Source organism: Pteropus medius, unplaced genomic scaffold (assembly GCF_902729225.1).
Source record: "Pteropus medius unplaced genomic scaffold, Ma_sr-lr_union100, whole genome shotgun sequence".
NCBI lineage: Eukaryota > Metazoa > Chordata > Mammalia > Chiroptera > Pteropodidae > Pteropus > Pteropus medius.
The window spans coordinates 33,092,773-33,115,720 of NW_024354500.1; the positions used below are offsets into that span (position 1 = coordinate 33,092,773).

At 43.1% G+C, this 22,948-nt stretch overlaps 1 protein-coding gene across 1 annotated transcript in view; it reads right to left on the minus strand.

Annotated features, from left to right (window-relative positions):
- Nucleotides 1-515: 515 nt before the first annotated feature.
- The window catches only part of TFAP2B (transcription factor AP-2 beta), a 27,022-nt gene continuing 4,589 nt past the window's right edge, over nucleotides 516-22,948 (minus strand). Inside the window, exons 3-8 of the mRNA XM_039853129.1 lie at nucleotides 20,906-21,261; nucleotides 16,028-16,088; nucleotides 8,189-8,408; nucleotides 6,521-6,639; nucleotides 4,259-4,400; nucleotides 516-1,494 (exon numbers count right to left, since the gene is read on the minus strand). Coding sequence (XP_039709063.1) covers nucleotides 1,194-1,494; nucleotides 4,259-4,400; nucleotides 6,521-6,639; nucleotides 8,189-8,408; nucleotides 16,028-16,088; nucleotides 20,906-21,261 — 1,199 coding nt within the window. The 3' untranslated portion in view covers nucleotides 516-1,193. The remainder of the gene's footprint in view (nucleotides 1,495-4,258; nucleotides 4,401-6,520; nucleotides 6,640-8,188; nucleotides 8,409-16,027; nucleotides 16,089-20,905; nucleotides 21,262-22,948) is intronic.

Sequence of the window (22,948 nt, forward strand, 5' to 3'; positions counted from 1 at the left end):
ATTGGCCACTTTCTAAATTATTCCCTTTGAGCTTCTTTAAAGAAGTGCACCTGCAGAATTCTGACATACAGGCTTTGATTAAAAAGGGATCAGATTTTTTTTTTTCTCTGTACCTTATAGATTGTGTAGGAAGCCCCAGTCCTCTTTGAAGAAGCTCATAAACCATGCGGGCAAAGCTTTGGAAAACAGAAGAGAATGAAATGGTACATACCCCTTTGAAGGAATTACATACTAATCAACGTATTCATATTGTTTTGTTTTGTTTTGTTTTACTATTCTTAAAATTGGTAGATGACACAAATATAACAAATGCAAGATTCTCTGTATGCAGATGCTGGCAAGGCTGGGAACTAGTAACATTTCTGAAAGGAACTGATGATGAGTCTGAATCAACTTATTGGTCCGGATTTTCCTCAGCCGCGGGAGCCTCTGCTCCGCCGGCCCGCACCAAAAGCAGCAGCCAACGCCTGCAACTCCGCCGGCCTCCCGCCCCGCCCGCCCTCGTCTTCCCTAAGTACACAAACGGCCGAGGAGCTGGGCACCGGTGAGTTTAAAATGCAGAGCGGGATGGGGCGGGAGCAGGAGGACCAAGGGGACTGAAACACAACGCAAAAGGGCTAACCACAATCATGTTCATCCTGGAAGATTCCCGTGACAGCTTGAGGAAGGAAGGGCAACATAGAAAAGGGTGAAAGGGTGGTTGGGAGAGGGGTGAGTTAAGGGGGGGAGGGCAGGGACATCGAGACAGTTTCCTAAAAAAATATTAAAAATTAAAAAGTTCGTGCGTCTCAGTCAACCAGCTGTCAAAGCACTGACACCAACAGTTTCTCCGATTTCCTTCCAATAAGTTAGCGTTTTCTCATGTTTAGTCTTATGTTTATTTTCCAAAGGGGGAAAAAAAAATCATGGTTTTCTTTTATTATCAGTATTACTAAGCTCGAAAGAACCGAAGTGGAAAATCCGGACGGTTGTCTCCAAGTGTATCTTGAAATAGACACTGAGAACCGATACTGTTGCTCCGTTGTATGCCTCAGTTTTTAAGTTACTTAGCTTTTTATTTTGTTTTAATTTTGATTGTATGTGTATTCTATCTAATATTATTCTTCCAAAGCCAATCCAATATTTTAAAGCTAAAATTATTTTTTTCCTGTTTTTCTTTTGTATTTAAAACATTTTTCCTTTTTTTAAAATTTTCATTTCCTGTGTTTCTCCTCCTTGTCGCCAGTTTTACTACCTGGGCCTTCCCCAGACGTGTGCCTGTTAGTGGTGGTGTTGTTCAAGAACATCTTGTCCATGCCTTTGAGCGCCTCAGTGAGATAGTTCTGCAGGGCCGTGAGCGCGGCGCAAATGGCCGGGGCGCCGAAGCCGTGCGTGATGAGGCTGAAGTGCGTGAGGCAGCTCTGGATCCCTGGCTCCAGGATGGGGCTGGGCCGGCTGTTCCCGATGGGCGTCCGGTCCTGCGCCAGCAGATCCGTAAATTCTTTACAAAGTTGCCTGTAAAGAGGTGGGAGAGGAACAAAAATTACCCCTTAGTGTCGTTGTCATCGGCATTAGAAAGGAGACGCTCACACAAACCCAGAGGCACCCGGTCACCGTAGAGACCCAAGAGCGAGGCTAATGTGAGCGATTCCGCTCTGTTTCCTTTCTCAGCGCTCGCTTCTCTAGAGCAGCTGGGACTAAAAGGAAAGAAGATGTGGGGAGGTTATGCACCCCTTCCATCCCAAAGGCTAGCCTCCCCCCCTCCCCCTTCCAGTCTTTTCTCCTTCATTCCAGGACCGCTTAGACTCTGCTTTGGACAATCCACTAGGCTATAGCATTCGATTTTGGAATATTCAGTCATTTTTAGCTCTTACCTGGCAGTTCTTTTAAAATCACTTTTCTCCTCCTCTCCCCTGCCTCTCCAACCTCTTGGTGATCAAGCTCAAAAAGCCCTGAAAGATTTAGACCCCTCGGCCACAAGCCCATCCCTAGCACAGAAGCAGATTGCTAGAGCTTTGCATGGCCCAGGGCAAGCAACTGTTAATTGCAGAAGAGAATGCTGATTCCATTCAAAGCAAAAATCTGTTTACATGCAGTATTTGGGAAGGGAGGTATTTTTTCTCCCCACCCCTTATTTTTTCTTTCAAGTGTAGGTGACTGAAAACCTTTGTACTACAGGATTGTTGTCCATGTAAAAGGATTCCTGCATTGTTTAGGTAAAACCTAAAGTTAGATGGTTAACACACGGAGAAGGGTAGATTTTTATTTGCTGAAGGGTTTTTTTTAATTTCTTCAAGGCACCTACAATTTAGAGGAATCTCCCAGCCTTAGAAATCCAGTGGGTCTGTAGATTACGCTTACTTGAGAACTTTTTATTATAAGAGGTAGAAGGAGGGTTTTAGCCCACAAGGTCCAATGGCTTGGATCTGCTGGTGGTCAGAGGCATGGCATTCCAGACTTTCACAGACTGGCAAACTTATCCCATCAGCCTGCCTCTACACAATCATCGAGGAAAAAAAAAAACAAAACTATGGAATCACCCTGGGATGGCCTGACACTTGCAGACACCTAGCCTGGCCAACAGGTAAACAGGGCAGGTACCTGGAGAACCAATGTGAGTGACCCTCAGGCATCCTTTCCCAGGGGATTACTCCCAGTGTAATGGCTAACCTAGATGGTGAATACCTCCACCCACCAGGCATCCTCTCTCTACACTCTCTACTGGTTTCTCCGTTCAAAATGCACACATACATCTTCACACTCAGAAAGAAACAGGTAACAGTTCTGACCTAAATAGGCAGTTCTTAAGCCAGTGGTACCTTAGAATCACCTGTGGGGTTCAAATGCACACGTCCAGGCCCCCACTGATTTCAATCCAGGGGGCTTGGGGCCAGGTCCATGAATAAATATCTTGAAAAAGCTCCCCCAGATGATTCTGATACTTACTCCAGGTTAGGAAATGCTGGCCTAAGAGGAGCCACAAGGCTTTAAGGGGGAAGTTACAAGCATTCCTTAGGGAAATGACAGTCGTTTGTGGAATCCTATTATCTAATTTATGCAGTTTGATTTTATTTTTTCCCCCCAAAGTACCTTTCCTCGTTTATAAAGCATCAACTGGTCCCCTGCCACCAGACACCAGGGCAAGGGGTAGGAGGGCAATTTATTGACAAAGATCTATTATATTGCTAGTTGTTACATCAGAGAAAAATCTTCTAAAAAGAGAGTAAGTACTAGGTTTTGATGGTTGGAAGAGATGGTTGAAGTTTTTCCTTAAGTTTGCACCCATTACCGAAGTGCCAAAAAGGAAATTCTGAACTGGGGAGAACAAATGCTTAGAGTCAAACATTTTAAATCTTCAAAGCCCAAACCAGGGTCTGTAAGCAATTAAAGTTCTGGGACATTAATATTTTTTGACCCTGCGGAAAGGGGCAATCAAATTCCAATCACGTCTCAAAAACATCTGGACAAATTTGAGCAAATGATTTTTCAGCCTTCCATATATTTCTTTAAATTACGCTGTCAACGGAACAAACCGCGTCCTCCAGCACTAAATAAATGAGCGCCGCTGTTCAGGCCGCGCCTGCGAGAGAAACGTGCGGGCGCACGCAGCGCCACCCACTGCAGGCCTGAGCCGGCCATAAAACACCAACAATATGACACGGAAGCCAAAGACGGGAGTAAATCAAATAAATAGAAAACCCACTGTAAAAGTTCAAATGAGCTCTAGACCTAAATTTAGCCAGAGATTTACTATTTTTCCCTCTGGAGTTGTAGTAAATTTTAGGTCTGTGGAAGATGCCAAACAGCAAGTTGGAAAGAGTAATTAGAGCTGCGGGTAGAGATGGGCACACACGGGTGACAGATAGACACCCAGAGTGAGCACACGTGCATGTGCGGCTATGACAGGGAGGGGTGAAACCCAGGCAGAAATATACACGTCGGGATCTAGGGAAGAAACCTGGAAAAGGTCTGCCTGACATTCCAGGGTGGGGAAGAGAACTGTAAAATGCCTGGATTCAGATTCATAAAACCATCTTCTCTCACCCCAAAGTCTGAACTAGAGGAGACAGAGACAAACTCACAGCCTAGGGGCATGGGTGTGAAGTGTGCAGAAGAGGGGCAGCCAGCAAGTGGGGAGAGCTTCCTAGCCAGCAATGGACAGGCTGCAAATGCTACCTTTACCACTAAAGAGGTCTGCATTTTGCTCTGCCTCCTCCTAAGCTAGGTGGGTCAGCAAAGTAGGAGACAGGGACAAAGACCAAGGGTTTAGGACACTCACTTGGTGGCCAGCAGCATATTCTTTCGGGAGTGCAGATCACTGGGGTCTGTGTGCTGCCGATTCAAATACTCAGAAACTGCTTTGGCGGGAAACTCTGTTTCGCAGATGTACCCAAAATCTCGAGCTAAGTGAACAGCTTCTCCTGAAAAGACAGCAGCAGAGGTAGTAATCAGCGCCCAGTCCCTAATCATCCCAGGGCAGGAGATGCTCCCTGGTCAACTTTCTCCCTAGTTATTTATAGAAGAGGCCAGCTGTTGGGGCAAAAGCAAAGGTGAGACAGATTCCCTAAGTTAAAATGATTCTCAGGCTGTAATTGAATTTGGCAGAACAAACTTTGCTTCTACCGCTCTTCCCAACCGCTCCCTGATCATCCTTCCCGCCAAATTCTAGCTAGACAGTCCCTGAATAGCTTCAGGTCTCCCACACCCCATGCTTTGTCTTGAGGGAAAGGTGGGCCAATAAATTCAAGAGCCACCTTACAATTGCGCCTAGACACCAGGCTGAGTATTCAAGCCAGATTCCCCTCTTCTTAGTAGCATCTGTTATACTGCTTTAAATAAATGTAAAAGTCTTCCTATCTTTTGTGTTACCTTTTGTATTTTCTTATAATTGTATTGGGGGGAATCCCTTATTAGTAACTAACATAAACATGAATCCATGTGTATATATGTCTATTTACATTCAAGTATATGTGTAAAATGTGTATGGAACAAGTATTTCTATTCAGCAAAGAAATATAAGTTATTCTCCATTTCAGTTTCCGGCTAACTTTCAGGTTTCTCCTCTTCAGAGGTTCCTGTCATCATTCTCCTACTTCAGGACTTTCTACTGCACAAAGGTGACATAGCAGCTACACAATCTGAGAAAGTCTTCTGCTTATGTGGAATAAAGCATTATTACCCTTCAAAGCACAGCCTTAGGGGTTCGAGGAAATATCCCAAACATGAAAAACAAATATGGTGAATTAGCCCAGAACTACTTTATTTTTAAAGACCATGTCTTAGTTTTAATCATCAGTATTATAATAATGGCAAGACCTCAGACATAATGCTTACAACAATTCATAAAACTGAAAACTGCCAACCAAATATTAAAATTTCAGTGCGCTTTTCAGTTTCCTCCCTTCTCCACCTAAATCCCTGTCTTGGGCTGAGATTACCTTGACTGCTGTTTCAAAATGAGGATTGTGATATTAGCAATTTCCCAAAGGGCAAAAAGTAAAACCCCTAGGCTAACAGTCAACCACTAATAAGTATGGGCTGAATATTTGGTGACTGCTGCCCCTGGAGGGTAAATTTGGGCCAGGCAACTTTACTTAAAGCTGGCAAAGTGCAATGCCTATAAATGTGATGACTTACGGTTGCTGCTTAAATATTTTAAGACCCCCCTCCTTTAAAAACTAACTCTCTACAGGAGTGTCATAATATCATACCCATGAAAATAAAAGAAAAAAAAAGTCTAGAGAAACTTCTACAACTTCCTCCATTATGACTATCTGGCTGTATTTCCTGTGTTTTCCCAATTGCAGATCCTCTGGTTTTAGACTGTGTAGAAGATCCTCTTTATTGCATACCATAAATATGATCCCCAAACCCAAAATGATGAGCAAATTATAATGTGATTGTTATAATTATGTCCCTTTAACAGATGAATCTACATTGAAGCTCATTTGTGACTCCTCTCCATATTTTCTCACCCCTCCCCCACCAATTTTCTACTAGGCATCATTGGCCTTACTAAGCTATAGTTCAATAACAGTAAGTCCCACATAATCAGCAAGAGATGGGCCCTGGGCGTGACATGAGTTTTAAAATAACCATTATGGATTATGAATGTAATACTAGTTTCATAAAGAGACAATGTGTTTTCTATTACTAATTCAAAGGTAAAATCTGAGGAGAAGGGATATAGAATGGATTGATGCATACAGAGTTACTCTTGCAAGAGTTCATACAGAGGGTATTTCAGACACTGTGTACTGCATCTGGTGGCAGAGGTGACCCCTGCCCTGACTTGGAGGCTGGACCTGAGCACTCTTCACAGCACAGGGACCCTCATCGCTGTCCCTTGGCTTCTCTACAATTGCTAGCTCCCTCTAAGTAAAAAGACCTTTGAACTTCTCTCAGGCAGTTGCTTGACACCCACTCATAAGGGCACAACAATTTCAGTGATTTCCAGTTAATCATGAAATGTGTAAAATGTCAGCCTTCAGCCGACAGTTAAGCTCAGCCACTTCATGAAATGGCCACATGTCTTGCTTACCTTCCACCAGGGAGGTGAGTAACGTGACATTTGCTGCTTTGCGCCTGCCCGCGGGTAAATTCAAACCGATTTTTTCTAGCCTTTCTCGCAAAGATCTCCCCCCATTTTTCGATTTGGCTCTGAAATTGCAAGAATTAACATTCTGATTAACCTCAGAGTGTTTCTGAAACAAAGTTTAGACTTAGCAATCTAAAGCCCAGTGGAGCTTGAAGAGGTTTTAACTTGAGGTTAGCACATTCTCCCCCCTCCTTTTGGTTATTTGCTGATAGTTTGCTGAGGTTTGCTTAATTTCTGTAATACAGAGCATTAAAAAAGGAGTCGTTCCTTTTTTTATCTGGTGAGGAAAAAAAACGATGCCAGATGGGAATAATTAGGGTATAGGCTATGGGTCTAGAGAAGGTAGAAGCTACACATGCACATACACAAGTTCCTTTCTTGTCATGAAGCCAGGTAGGTGAGCAGCAGAACGGTGCAGAAAGAGGAAAGTACTGGGTGGTTCAGAGAAGAGAAGGCACTAGCTGAAACAGGTGGGCTTTGCAAGGAAGGGGTCAGGAGTCGCTGTAAAATGGAGTTGGGTTAAAAGGGAAGGAAGACTGAAACATGAAACTAATGATGATGGTAATCATAACAACAGTAAAACTAACACTTTAGGGAGTTTAGTTATGTGATAAGCACTTCATATTGATTATCTCACTTAATCTCATAGCAAGTTTTATACACACACGCTCAATGCCTAGGGGGTGATTGGAAAAAACTTCCACATTCTGGGGCTCAAAGAACTCACTTGAAAACTGAACCAAAGTAGAGCAGACTAAGAGGGTTCAAAGTGAGAAAAGTCCATGGGTCACACCCTTACTTCCTCCTAAGGCTCTCCCTGTATGTGCTAAGGTCTGAACAAAAATACAAGAAAAAAACCCAGTTACTCTGATCTCTTGCTGTACTGTTCACACAGCCACTTTTAGGAAAGAAGACTTTCAAACCCTAACACGGACTAACTTGAAAAGTTCATCTCATACAATGTCACCTTCATAACCAGGGACACTACCAAAGAGTACAGACGTTGGCAGGGACTCTTGCTGAGATTTTAAATCTTAAGATAAAGGCTGCCCCTCCCCCATTTTCCACAAGGTGTCTACGGATTGTCTTCCTCCAATATTGGGGAGCATCTGAATGGCTCCAAGGAATAACTATTAATAATTCTAAAATGGTATCATTATTATTACTAGTAGTGATGTTACTGAAGAAAGGAGGTTACGCGTCCATAACAGTTTTTCAAACTGCGGGGGTCAATGCATTAGTGGGTCCTTCATGACCAACTTAGCCACCAACTGCACTTTAGCTTCTAGGTCTCACTCAGGCTAGTGAATGCCCTGAAAGTGTCCTGAGGGTAGGAAGGAGCCGGACGCCGCGGCACAGTCTGGGAAAGTGTAAGGTTCCCAGGCTCGCGGCGCGGCTGCGACAGGGTGTGAGTGCGCAGCTTGATCCCGCCGCTCCGGTCCGAGGGCGGCAATGTTGGCGCGTGCGGCTCCAAGCACATGTCGGCCGCTGCTCCCTGCACTCTCAGCGCTCAGGCCACCTGGTTGCTAGGCAACTGCGTCCAGCTTCAAGTCAGTTTCCACGCGAGCCCTTTTCCCCCACCCCATAAAAACCGCTTTGGGCGGGGGTTACCTTCTGAGGACGCCGCCGAGAAGAGACGCATTGAGGCATTCAGGGGGCGAAAGCCGTCTCTGAACTTCTCCTACAGTTACTTTGTACTTTGAAGTTGAACTGAGCAGAGACAAACGTCCAGGGACAGAGCAAAACACTTCGCCGGTGTTGACTGACATCCCTCCCAGGAAGCCATCTTTATTCATCATCAGAGAAGTCACAGATTTGGGAGGAACCGGAACTAGAGAGAGAAAAAAATGCCATAAAGGTGACCGAGTTTCGATCCTGGTGACCAGTGGATAGAATGAGTCGGTCCGCGTGCAGGGGTGAGGCCACAGGACAGGTGCCAAGTGGAAAGCTGGAGAAGGAAATGTTTGTTCCAGTGGAGCTATGGTGCATTCAGAGCACTGTGTACAAACAAATGGAAAAGCCATCACTCTTCTGGAAATTTACCCATGTGTGTAGACATATGAGTGTCGATTGCCACAGTCCTGCTTACTATACAAATCAATAAACATGCAACTGGAGAGTTTGGGTTGTGATGTGTATGAAACCTGACAAATCCTATTCCATCACATGCTGGCTGTGTGACCTTAGACATCTCTTTGAACCTCTTTGAATCTTAGTTTCCTGAAAATAATAATCACATTTGGTGCTGAAGCATGAAAGTGACTATCGTTATGAATGATATAAAATGGTACTACCAGTGGTCTTTATCTGAGCCCCTTCCTCCTCTCCTGATAAACCCAAACCATGGCTGTCTCTGGAGAGGATAGGGAGTGCCCGCCCCACCAAATGCTGAGCCCAAGAATAGACAAGTAACACCATTAAGCTGTAGAGTTGGGCCCAAAAGAGCTGCTCATTTCTCTAAAGTAGATCCCATTCTTTCTTATAGGATAACAGATTCATTTAGAAATGAACCCAAATGCTCCTCTCCAGTGACAGCAATTCCACAGTGACATGAATTTTGTTTACAAATTAACATAAAGTACTGGCTGGTGATTGTTCAGAGTAGTTATGATTTACAACAGGTGCCCTGATCAATCAACCAATCACTCTAATTCATATGAGCTGCGGTCTTGCCTTGCCCCAGTTGTTTCATTTCGGCAAGTAATTGATAACAAACCGCACTCAAGGTATGTTTTATGCAGAAGTTAATAAGAGCTGACAGCTGGTTGCCACTGCTACCCAGGCTTACTCAGTCTCTCCAGCCTGTATTTCTGTTTAATTGCGTTTTAGTGTCATCTGCACCTCAGGAAGATGCAGGGCGCAGTAGAACCAGAAGGCAGGGAATGAAGAACAGTGAACAGCCTCCTCCCAGTGCCCTGGCAGTCTCCCTCCCCTGGACTTTTACACTGCTGAAATCCATTTTCTTTCTGCAGGCTCTAGCAGCCACTGACTTGCCCTACACTTTAGTGTCTCCCACTAGGCTATGAAGCCCCCAAATCTTCAAACAGTATTTGTTGATCCCCAGTCCAGAGGATTTACTGAAACACGAATCTGGCATGAAAAAGGAGGCTTCTATTCTCCCTTTTAAATAAAGACTCTGTCTCACCCTATAATCCTTGTAGTAAAAAATATGCTCTTTCTACCATCTGGAGCCTAGAACTCTATATATCAAACAAGTTGCATAATCTCCCTTGTATAGAACAAACTAACCAACACTAAGTATTTTTGTATTGGCTTATTCTCTGTACCACAGATTCCAGCATTCAGACCACCAAGATTGTTTAGAGACTTCCAAAAGCCAGTTAGGTCCTAAATCTTTTATTTACTATGAATTGCACTTAGGCCTTTTACAAACATCTTGTGGAAAACAGCTCCATAGGTGAATGGATGGGGGAACTGTAGCATTCTCTTTTGCTACTTCTTAGTAGACATTTAGGACCTCTGTCCACAGAGTCCAAGACCTTATTCCAGGGCAGATAAATGATGTCAGATAACAGAGTGGATCTTCTGCACTGACATGTGGTGGTGGGGGTGAGTCACAGAGGGGGCTTGCTTTTTTCTCATTCTCCTCACCATAGTCTCATCAGTGATGCTGCTTCCCAGTTAAGAGTGAACCAATGAAAAGCTGAAGTGTGAGTATTAATTAAATTTAAGGAAAATATGGAGTTAAATTTACTTAGCAGACAGTGATTGGGGTGGGAACACCTATCATTTAACTCTCATATAGAACATCCATATCTGTTTTAATGTATCTAATTCCTCATGGCTGTCCTGATTTCTGTATTTCAGATTCAGATTTAAGCACTATAAACAGATAATTATGATCATGGGAACTGACATTAAATAAACTTGGAAAACTTTTCCCCAAAATATCAATGGCCCTTTGTAGTTTTAACATGGCATAAAATATAGAAATAAATTGTATAAAAATCTTATCTTTGATACTCAGCAAGATTTTTATATTTAAATACTACTTAGAATATTTTAACAGAAAAAAAACTCCTACTAAGCTGAAAATAGTAAGTTCAGTTGCTATTTCCCATATCAGATAACTGAATATCTCCCAAGGATGGGAATTTTACCTGCTTCTCACAGTCCCAGAGGCCAAATCTCTTAAAAAGCCAGGCGTTTAGAGACACTTTATAACTTGCCCTCTAATTTCACTATTGTTAATTGCCTGATTTACCTGACAAGAGCTATTTCCTTTGGGGAATGCATATTGCTCCCTCCTGTGAGCTGTACCTTCATTTCTATACATACACTTATCATCTAAATATCACCAATCAGTCAGCTTCTGTCAGCGCACTGCTGGTGGTGGGGGCAGAGTTTTTTTTTGTTTGTTTTTGTTTTTGTTTTTTTATCCATAGACAAAAACTATTTGAACAGACACGCTTCAGACTATGTTTCCATTTTTAAATTTAAGTATCAACCATATTTCTATCCTCAGCTCTCTCATCCTCGGGTTATCATCCTAACGTTAGCATTGGTGCTTTAGACTAGAGCCTACACATTTCTTGTCTTAACTTTCCTTCAACTCCATGGCACCGTTATCATCTACCTTCTCCTCCATTCTCACACCTGCTTAGCTCAGCTGATTAACCCCATATTTTATTCTCTTGGTCTTTTTTCTTATGCTTTCCTCCAGTTTATCAATAAACCCAGAGAGCAACAGGGCCTCGGTTGATTTGTTAGTAATTATGAGTACACTGTTTCTGCTCAAGGAACCCAGAGATGACTAAGATAGGTTTAAAGCGACAGCAGGAAATGGTAAGGAAATGGAGCATAGCGAAACTCAGCATGAAGCTTTCAGTTCTTTACATGTTTACAATTTTCTGTGCATACATTAAAACTGTTTTTTTTTTTCTCTTCAGTTCTCAGTTAGATAGCATAGCCAACTTCTGGATATAATACCCACAAAACTTGCTCCCCTCTTTCCTTTTTCCTTGCATTATTTTGGAGAGAAGAAAAAGGTTTAAAAACTGGTCGATACTTCATTACAGTGACTAGAGTTTTGTTTAAGGAAGAGGAAAAAACTGATTAGAAAAAATATCATTCATTAGTGGACTATATAGAGCCAAGGTGTTAACAGGCTAGCTCTTAATCTTTTTCTTTAAACATAAGTGTAAAATTATAGCTTTGAGATCTTTGTGTTTGACTGGAAACAAACCCTCCGTGAATCTAATCTCCCAGGGGTGGAGAAAGGGAGAAATAGATTCAAGGGTAAGTCCCTCTGAAAGGTACTCAGACTTAAATACGTAAACTATACTGGGAAGACTCCTAGAGGTAGAACATCGCTTGTAATAAATTGTCTTACCAGCAGATAACCCCTTTCCTCACACTTGCGTCATTCCTAATCTACCTGAAGGCTAAATTTTATTCCACATGTATATATAACAAGTATATAAATGTGAGTACTGAAATATTGGAGAGAAAAATAAAAGGATTCCCACAAAGAAAGCCGGAACACACACACACAAAATATACAATCATCCAGTGTTGCCATCCTTAAGGGGCAAAGTCTAAGTAAGAGGCTGGAAACAGAGTTGGGTCGCATCACATACTTGACATGTGGGACCTTGAGAAAGTCATTTTATCTTTTCTCTGCCTGAGTTTCCACACTTGGGGAGGGGGGTGGTGAAGGTGTTGAAGAAGAGTGTCTAACCTTTCTAGTTTTGAAAATCTATGAGTTCTGATTGCTCCCTGGGTGGCTGGCATGTATGTCAGAGTTCCAGTTCCTAGTTGAATAAATACTTATTGGGATCCAAGTCAGCTCTGGAAAGGCAAACTTATTCATTTGAGAGAAAACATATCTTTTCAAAGGCTCTGACATGACAGATTCTCGGTGCTTTTTACCTTTTAAGTCAGAAGGAAGAATACCAACAAAACCCATTATAATTGAAATTGGCCAATTTTTTATTCTCTCCCCACCCCAAAAGAAAATCTACACCAATCAAAGTGTTTATGTGGGGAAGGGGCCAGAACTAACTGGAAAAAAAAGTGGGAGAGAACGGAGGTTGAACTGAAACTAACCAAACAGGATATCCCTAAGACCAATGAAAATGCCCCACAGTCACAACATTTGAACCTTGGACCCCAGCCACGCTAGCCTTTCCAAGAAATCCCAGCATTTTTTCTGCTGCCTAAGGTGTCAGACCAATTGCATATTGGCCTCCGATCACACCAAAAACTTTTTCTTAAAGCCTAGGTAAGCCTTTTTTGAAGTTAAGCTATAAGATGTTGGCAGTGATCATTTATATTAGCTGGGCACCACCTTGCCCCCTCCCCCAACCCAGATTCCCAATCTTAATAGGACTGAGAGTTAAGAATGATTTTTTAATGTCTTGTTGGATTTTTAGACTGTTAATGTACCGAATCCTTCTCATTATTACTTTATTGATTGCTCATTGACCAGCCCCCTTCAAATCGTATTAACCACCCTCTGCCGGTTTAGATTAGGAAGGTTTAAAAAGCACCTTTCATTACTCCCCCCCACTCCTGCCATGGAGTTGAGACTCGGCAGCTTAATGGGAGCTCTAATGGGGCAGCTAAGAAGAGAGGGGCCACGGTCCCTGCCGATTGCATTAATAGCTCAAAGGGGGCCAATACAGAAAATTAGCCGTAAACGAGCTCTGGAGATCTTCAAATGAAAGAGCCATTTATCACGCTGGCTACCTTCACTCCACTCGTTTGCTCTCTCTACTGGGAACAACTCATTTCCTCTTAACTAAATTACTTCAGAAATGTCAGCTAAGCCCAGATAGCAAACATAACGAGAGAGCTAGCCTATAATCTATGGAGTGATATCAACATGGGTGAAAAATTGGACAGGTTAAATTTTAGAAGAGGATCCTTAAATATTAGAGAGAAAGAGAGAGAGCAAGAGAGGGAGAGCGAGAGCGAGAGGAAAGCGAGCACGCGCCAGAGAGCGTGAGAGAGAGAGCATGAGAGAGAGAGCGAGAGAGATCCTTATGCCTAAATCTTCTGGCTTCATAAACATAGAGGCAGAGACACCTAAACCTGAGCCAATTCGGGCACTTTTATTAATGAGGTAGAACTTAAAAATCTCTTTAAAAGCCCATTAGAAAATAAGTTAAGCAACCGAGTCCCCTGCCAGTTGTTAAATTTAGAATGTTTAGTTCAGAAAACTTGCTCACCTCCTCTTTTATGAAATTAATCTCTTGGAGCCATTCTTCATAAAGGTGGAAAAAGGGACAAAGATGGGAGACCAGAAAGGAAGGAAGGAGCTAATGAACCAATAACCTTATTTTAAGTGGTTTACAGAGATTTAAAATAAAATAAATCAACCACTTATTCCTATTTTGTTTATGGCTCTCCAAAGATAAAAATATATTAGGATTTTTTCTTCATGTAGTAAAGCAAATACCTGAAATACGAAATAATGGAATTGATCTAACACTTCATATTCATAACATATCCCCTAAAACAACAAAGTCATTAGGGTACCACTTAGACGTTTTAAGCTGCTCATTAAAAAAGAAAGAAAGAATGAATGAATGAATGAAAGAAAAGAAAAGAAGAAGAGAAGAGAAGAGAAAAGAAAAGAAAAGAAAAGAAAAAAGAAAAAGCTTGTTGGGCCAAAGAAAGTACTCCAGTTTTCCAAAACAGAACCGGCAACTTTAGTCAAGATTCTCCTTATTCCTGGCGGTGCCCTTGTATGTGACTGCTCACATTCCGCTGACAAACACATACAAGCCCTGAAACGAAAGCATCCCACATCTAAGAACATTTTCAGCTCCCTTCTGTTAGGCAACCTAAACTGCAAATATTTTTATTGGCCTGGCTGTTAATCTATTAATAACATTTCTGATTGGTCATCTTTTGGGCATGCCCCACTATCAGCCCACATGCTGTTTCTAGAACATGGAACCCTAAGCTGAGAAGTTCTAGCTTTCTGTGACAAGGGAGGAGGAACTAAAACAAATAAGAAACAGCAAAAAAAAAAAAAAAAAAAAAAGCCAGTGGAGACGTGCTTCCCTCCCCCCATCTCCTCATCAACCAGCAATTAACCAAAAAGAGAAGACTCAAGAGGAAATGGTGAAAGTGAGCTGTCAGCACAGTTGCAAATCTAAGCACTGGAGACACCAATGCAAAACCAAAAGCTGGCATTAAAAACCGAAACGATACTATCTGATGGAGAAAGGGAGAGAGGTTTGAAGCAACACTTAAATAGTTCTACTTCGAATCTTATTAGTCTTTTTCAGGATATTACATTCCAAAGCCAAATGGCATCATTTCAAGTGTAGTTTCCCTCTCCCACTTCTCAAAGCTACTTTTTCTGCCTTTTAAAAGAAGAAAATTTAGAATACCTCACCCTTTTTGAAATCCTTACTTCACTGCCAGCTTGACTCTGGATTACTTTCCAAAGCATCTTTTCATCGTTTTTGTGAATGTCATGTGGCTCCAATGAATCATAAATGACTGAAGCCAGGATTCTTGACACCAAACATAAGGACAGGTCTTCTCCACCATCGATAATATAGGGTTACTGTAGTTAAAACTGTATCTCCAAACACCAGTTCTTGTGATGATTAAAGATTGTACTGTTTACACATTCGAGCTCCTAAATTTGTGGCATGTGAGTGACATTCGGGCCTTTCGACAGCCACACTAATTGCCAAGCATCCTCTCAGTGACTGTCAGAGAAGAGGGGGGAAATTAAGCAGCTGCAATACGCCCGCAATGAGTTATTGTAATTACATTTAATTAGTTTAATTAGTTAATTATTTTGCTTACAGCTGTACAAGAGACTGCAAACATTTGTTAATATCACATGCCCTTTAACAGTATGGGGTGATTCCACAGTCACACTAAATCATGAACGCATATGTAGGAAGATTTAGAAATGTACATAGGCTGTCTCAGCTTCTAAGGATGCGCATATTTAGCAACACATTTGGCACAATTAAAAAAATGAGAAACAACTCATAAAACACAGAGAACTGGGAACAAAATTACCACCAAAAAATCAAATACAATAACAAGGAGAGAAGGAACCGTCTCAATGACATAGAGTTTAGTTCAGCAAACTCCAGTTATCAATGAAATAATTATGGCACATTTTTGAAAGTAGTATTTCCCAGATAGTTCCATACATTATGGTAGTTCAATTATTTAAGATTGTATGTAGAATTGCTACCAAATGTATCATGAGAAAAATGGCAATAGTCTCTGTCCCTCTGTCTCTCATCCGGGTTTCTGCCTGAGATTTCCCTTCCTCTTCCCCGTGTCCTTCTCCCCGACACACCCTTTCACCCAGACAGCCATTGTCCTATAATTGTGAACAAACATTTGTGTCTTATAAAATAATGAATTCCCCCAAAGTGAAAACTCATCATAAAGACACGAATGCACAGGAAATTTTGTTTACTTTTGAATGGGAATAATCCATACCTTTTTTTATGACAGACTGGTCCAATAGATTCATGCCGCTGTTATTGGCATCTTCAACCGACTGTGAATATAAAAACATCACTATTCAAATTGACTGGATATTAAAGAATCACACACATAAATCATGTCATTCTAAACTGGAGTTTCTGTTATTTCCATTTATATTAATTCACAAAGGGAGGTTTTATTATTATCATTATTACCTCCAAATCGACATAGAGATGAAATTCACTCAAATTATAAATTTTTCCAATGGAAGAAAAGGAAAGTGTGAGAGACACCTGGGATGCAGCATTGGTTTAGTTATTATATTAAACACAGATATTACACAAACATATAAACTTTTTATATCATTCGTTCTTATGAATTGTAAAAATTTGGCAACAGCTGAAAGATTTTCACCAATATTAGTAAGAGCAATTGAAGTTTTCTATTCTGTCCCAGTGCATCTTAACTCCAGAGTCATTTTACAAATACGTAATAGTTTATATTATGGGATTTTAATTAAAGGCTGAGCAATTTGGAATGGAATGCAAACAGCAACACATAGGAACATATCTGTAAGCCGCCAGGACCGCACACCCACTGGTCTCCATACACATCCTTGTGCACTATAAACTTCTTGCTGTACAACAGTCCCTATGAAGAACCTGCACAGTTTGCTCCCCCTCCCAACTCTGTTTCTGCTGCTTCCAAGCAAGGAGCACACCTGTTAGGAAGGGAGTAACCACAGACACACACAGAGGCCCGGATGTTCCCAGTCAGCACCTAGGTAATGGCAAAAAGCATTCATCTTCTGTGCCACAGTTTCATCTCTGAGAAGGAAAGTTTCCACCATGGGTGTTGGCAGCACTTCTGAAGGGAAATAGCTGTTGGAATGGGTTTCTTACTGTCGGGATGCAGGAGAACAGAATTCCGGTTGTACATCCCAGGACCTCCAAAAGCAGAGGATTCCCTCTCTTAACTCCCAATAAAAATAAATGCTAGGTCTTTTCGAAATGTACAGCTGCTTTTCTTAATCTACAGAAACCTAAGTTTGGACCAAGTTGTCACCCACTGTACAGAGAAGTGAAAAGCAAAGAGATGAGAGTGAGAGTTGAGAGTTTTCCAGCACTTCCCACCCACTCATGCTGCATCCCCAGACAGGGTGTGTGGTCATCACAGGGAGAGAGACTCCCTACCTCAAACAAGCAGCATATTAGAAACGAAAGATCTAATCATGAAGGGACATGTTAATTTGTTTCTTTTCGTTTTTGATAGTCACTCTTTTGTTCTCAGAAAGGTAAGAAACATTGTTATTCTCAATAAGAACCGTTTTCCATGTTACAACATGCCATGTGCATCTTAAGAAATACTTAAAAACCTTTAAAAAATACTTCATGTAACTAGTTCCAAACTCCTCAGGAGACCTCACCACGCACACGTGCAGGCACACACAAGATTCACGCTTTCTATGCTCACGTGTCTACAGTGGCAACGTGTCCACGCAGGACAGAAACATTTGCCTGTGTCTGTGGGCGGGCAGATCCCGATCTCACGGGCCGGGACCCGTGCGCCCCCACACCTCACACTCACGTCGGTACGTAAATATGTATATACGCCTCATCAGCGACGTGGGGTAGTTGTGGTAGTTAATGAGAAGGCTCTTGTCTGATTTTCTATCTAATTACGGCCGCCTGCTGGGTTTTTGTACAGGATATTCACGCAGCATGCTGGCGCTTAATCGTCACAGGGAGGATCGTAAAGATTTAATTAGGACTGCATGCGGAAGCGCAGAAAAACAACTCAGACTCGTAATTACTAGACTTCTTTAGTTAAAAGTGATACCAGGGGTTGCTTTAAGACACTAGGGTGTGTTTTGAATGTGTGTGTGTATGTATGTGTGTGTGTGTGTGTGTGCGCGCGCCCGCGCGCACCCGCGCGCGTTGGGGGGTTGACTTAACATCCCTATATGTTTATACTCACGGGTGGTAGAGGTGATGAGAGGTTAGAGAGCTAAGATTGGAAGAAGAAAAGATGTTCATGGCAACTAAACCAGCTCCAAACTAGGTGTCATCTCAACTCCCTTTCTTATGTCGTTTTTCTGAGGTTTTAGCACCGTTCATTCCTACCACCTCTCTCTCTCTCTCTCTCTCATACACACACACACACACACACAATACACACACACACACACACACACACATGCACACACAACCTGGGTGAAATGTAGCATTCTAGAACTAAACAGCGATTTGCAGAGTTTAATAGCCCCCCTGAGTAAATTGAAGTAGAAATTGACAGGGTTTTATAGTTTCATTTAAAAAAAATATTGAAGCATTTACACTAGCTCTTTTCTTCTCTCACGGTCGGGGCTTTGGCAGTGAGTGTGTGTGTGTGTGTGTGTGTGTAAAATGTTTCACATAACAGACCCCCTCAACCTTCAGCCAGGTGAGTACCCCTCATTGTCTGGCCCACCCGTCTGGCAGCGCCCTCGGGATGTCTGGTCCGTGGCTGGGGAGCAAGTAGAGGGGATCTGGAACACACACTAGGCCCTTGACATGCAGCAAGTAACTGAGGTCGAGGCTGAGGCACTTTGGTCCCTTTTAAAAACCCGACAAAGACCAACCCATTCCGTAGCTGCAGGAAACATTGAACCCTCGGCCCATTAGCGTAACTTTAGCTCCTGTCCTCTAGATTCCAAAGTCAGAAGTGGATTCGGGGTCTGTTCCTAGGCACATCTCCTCCCCTTTCTTTGTCACCTGTCCTGTGTCACGTGAAGCACGCCTCGGCCACAGGAAGCCTATCATCACCGTGGTAGGGACTGAGATGGTTCTTGTCTGGGAAAGATACGGGGTGTATAGCCCGCGACTCCCTACACTGGGGGTCACCCAGAGAAAGTCCCGCAGGCCTTCCTGACTCACCAGACGACCGGCTGGGACTTTTCTCGGGAAGAAACAGGGCAAAGGTGGGGGAAGGAGGAGGATGCGAGGGCCAGGGCCTGCACCTTCTCGGGTCCTGGCTCTCTCCACATCCGTGGTCTGTGTTCTGACGCAACAACTCCGCCTGCTGCACGACGCTTTGACAACAGCATTCTCTCAAATGCACACTGACCTGGCCCTGTTTTCCTCTTGCCTTTTGTATTTGGTCAAACACTCAAAACCTCTCACAATTATATCTTCTTTAGAAAACCAAATAAATCCATTCCCTCTTTGTGGGGGTTTCCTGGGTTCAGTCACCTGAGCCACTCAGTCTGCAGGGTTGGGGTGACACAGCCAGTGTTAGCATTGCCGACAGCAATGGTGATGAGCTGATCCACTTTCATTACCTAGCACTTTGAACCGTACTCAGAAAGGTTAATTTAAAAACTACCCCCTCCAAGACGCACATTACTCCAATGCATTAAAACACACACACACACACACACAACTATTAAATATCTCCTTTCTCATATGATATTCTGAAATGAGCAATATTTCCAGACAGGGACAGCCAAACTCGGTTAAATCAACAAAACTATTATTCTTATTACTATGGGTAAATACAGCCACAAATCAGGTGACACCGTCATTTTTGGAAATAATAAATAACTGAATTTCCTTTAAAACAATAAAGCACCACACACTACACACAGACAGCATTTGATGCTGTCACCACATTTTAACTGTTCAAAATACATTTTTTTTCCATAAAGGTAAGGAAGAAGGACTTGTGCTCTTTCTCCTTTTCTATTTTATTTTCCTTTGCTTTAGAGCTATATCTAAAATGATACCTAATGTCTGCAACTATGCCAATGTGACTGAAGTGTCAATTAAATATCTTTCAACCATATTTACCTTTTCTGGAGACTATTTAAACTAAGGAGCAAAAGAAGACCTGATCAAATTCACACAGACAGTTTTTAGAAATCATTTCTTTGATGTTTCTTTGTTTAGTTTAACCAAGTATTCTCAACCAAATCAGGCTCCATTGTGTAGGTTGCAGATGGGATAGCGGGTGAGTAGGGAGACTGTTTTGAGCCTTTTGTTTTAAGAAATAAACACGTGATGTCTCTTCAATTGGGATGGTGGCACTGGAGAGAGGAAAGTATTAATGGAAGGGGAGGACTGATAAGGGACATGAAGAATATTGCTCCACAGTCGTTTAATGGACCAAAAGCTGAAAAAGAATCTCTAAAATTGTATGTGTCCTCATGGACTTCCAAACAGAATTATAGCTTTCTAGGTCTCTCCCCACAAATATTCCTTTTCTCAGGTGATGACTCTGGAACTCAGGTATCTTGGAAAAGGGCTCTGCAGCCTATGGGACATCCAAAGTATTACCTAGCTTTGACAAACATAGCACATGGTTTTCTTCCAATGCGCACTGTCATGCTTAAAGTTTTCGCAAATCCAGCAGGAACCTCTGGAGCTTACAGAGGACCCTGTGCCTCCATGCTGCAGCCCCAGACCTTAGGCAGCTGGGTCTTCACCTGCCATGTCATCAAGCCAGGCCTACTATGGGACATGCATGGTGGGGGTGCATTGGGGAGGGTACCCAGCTTGCTCACACAAAGCGCAAGAGAACGGAAGGAGGTGTAGCTATGGCAAGACAAAAACATGTAGCCTTGATTCTGATTATCCTAAATTACGAACTACATAAAAATATTTTTCTCCTTAATGATTTCATTTCTTGTGGTTCTTCTATTCATAATTGGACCTCCAGAAATCACCACTATGTAGTGATACACGTACACACATAAAGTTATGTATGTCGTGTCCAGCTGATCCTGTTCTAAAGGTGTACACTACCTCCCCCAAAAGAAGAGAGAATTGCCCCACCGCTGTCGCTCCTCCCTTCCCCTCCCTGGGGCATTCATTATTTATTTATTGTCTTTTTTGTTTGTTTGTTTGTGGTTACCTGGACGTCTTCCATTCCCGGATGGCCGAGGCCGTGCAGCGAGAGGCTGTCACCCATGCCCGCGTCCAGGCCGTGATGCGCCGAATGCAACAGCACGTCCGGCCGGCGGACCGAGTGGTAGTCCCTCCGGGGGTCGAGGCCCGAGAGCTGTGGCAAGGCGGCCCGAGGCTGGGGCAGGAGAGAGCCGGCTTCGGAACCCACTTCTTGCCGCTGCCGTTGCCCCCAGGGATGCTGCTGGGGCTGGTGCAGTGGGTTCAAGGAGTAGGGATCGTTGACGTGGGAGTAGGGGTCCTGGCTCTGATGGTAGGGGAGCGGTTGGTAGGGGGGCGGGAAGTAGGGCGGCTGAAAGTCTGATGCCACTCGGGAGTGGGGACAGCGGTGGGGCACTGAGGTTGTCCTTGGGACCGGAGCCCAGCTGGGAGGAGCCACAGCTGTGGCTCGACTCCCCATCAGTGTCGGTCCTGGAGCAGAGAAGAGAAAGAGAGATGGCAGAGAGTGAGAGAGACAGAGAGAGTAGGAGAGAGAGAGAGAGAGTAGAGAGAGAGAGAGAGAGAGAGAGAAGGAAAAAAAAATACAAGCGACAAATGGAGAAGCCCAGCTTCCCTATGTTTTTCTCGGGACAGGGGAAGTAAGAGTCTGAAACTAATACTGCCAAGTTGACTCAGAGGGCACAGGATTTCAGCAATTCCACACGCAAGGCTTTGGTGGGGGGGAAATGGGGAGAATCATCCACTTAGCCAACATCTGAGCCTTCATGTGGGGGTGCAAAGCCGGCAAAAGGAGTGAGAGAGTCTAAACTTCTTAATTAAAAATATAGAAATCTTACATAGAGAATTTGCTCTTCTGGATGTTTTAACTACCTTTTCCTAACTCTTCCAGAGGTCTAAAGCATAACAAATAAAACTTCATACTGTTTGCTGTGCTGTTCCTCCAATTCAAAACCAACCTCTGTCTTCCCTGGCAACCTAGCCGGCTATCCAGGAGCTCCCCACACAACCTGATAATTCCAGGAGCTCCAAGGAATCTGCTCGATTTGAGTTTCCTGCTACCACTCCGTCCTCAAGAAGAATTAATTTAAATAGTGTTTGATTGAAATGGATCTCACTGGAAGTCATATCCTGAGCACATGTTAAGTTGAGTTGTGGTTCACAGGAGTTATTTCTAATGTTGCTTTTCTATATCTAATGCTATTATACCTCAAGGTGTGAAAACGAAGGACCTGAGGTTAGAAGAGTGGGGGGGCGGGGAAAGCCCAGACAACTTATTGTTGGTCCTATCTGGAGTGGTAAACTAAGTGAAAGAAGGAGGTGTGTGTGATAAGGGAGTTTAAGTTTCTCCCTCTCCTCTGTGGAAGTGCCACGGTAAAGTCCCCACGGTTCTTTTTGGAGAAATAGTCACCTAAATTTCCAAACTGTGATGGCAAATAAAAAGTTTTTCTGTACGGCCTTCCCCCTCCCCAGCTGACTCATGGAGCTCAGACGGAGAACACACAATGCAGAGAGAAGCAGCTGCAGCCTCGTCCAATTATGGTGCTAAATTACCAAGCCAAAGGCGCTCAAAGGAAGACAGAGACAGAGAGAGTGAGACACGCACACAGAGACGGAGAGACAGAAAGAGACATTGAGAGGAGGGAGCATGCAATTCTGGTACAACGTGAATCCAAACTCACCATGGATGAATAGGTGTGGACTAACATCTGGAAAAAAAAGCCTGGTTACTGCTCAAAATCAAACAATGATTTAAAAAAAAAAAAATTTAAGGAGTCCAGCAGAGAAACGAGCTGGACACAGGAACCGAGCTTTATGAGGTAAGCTTCCAGTATCGCCATCATCAAAAAAAAAAAAAAAATTTCCAGCACACCTCACAAACAAGATAGGCGCTGCCTGTCACACACAGACAGAGCTGCTCATCAGTCTCTTGCTGTCTTTTTGGCCTTTTTTCTTCTGCCGTTCCTAGGGGCTCCAGATGCAGTCCTCTTCCACCCGAAGCTGGGCTCAGACTGCTCCGGCGCCCCTTCCTCCCTCCGCTTGCCTACACCGCCTC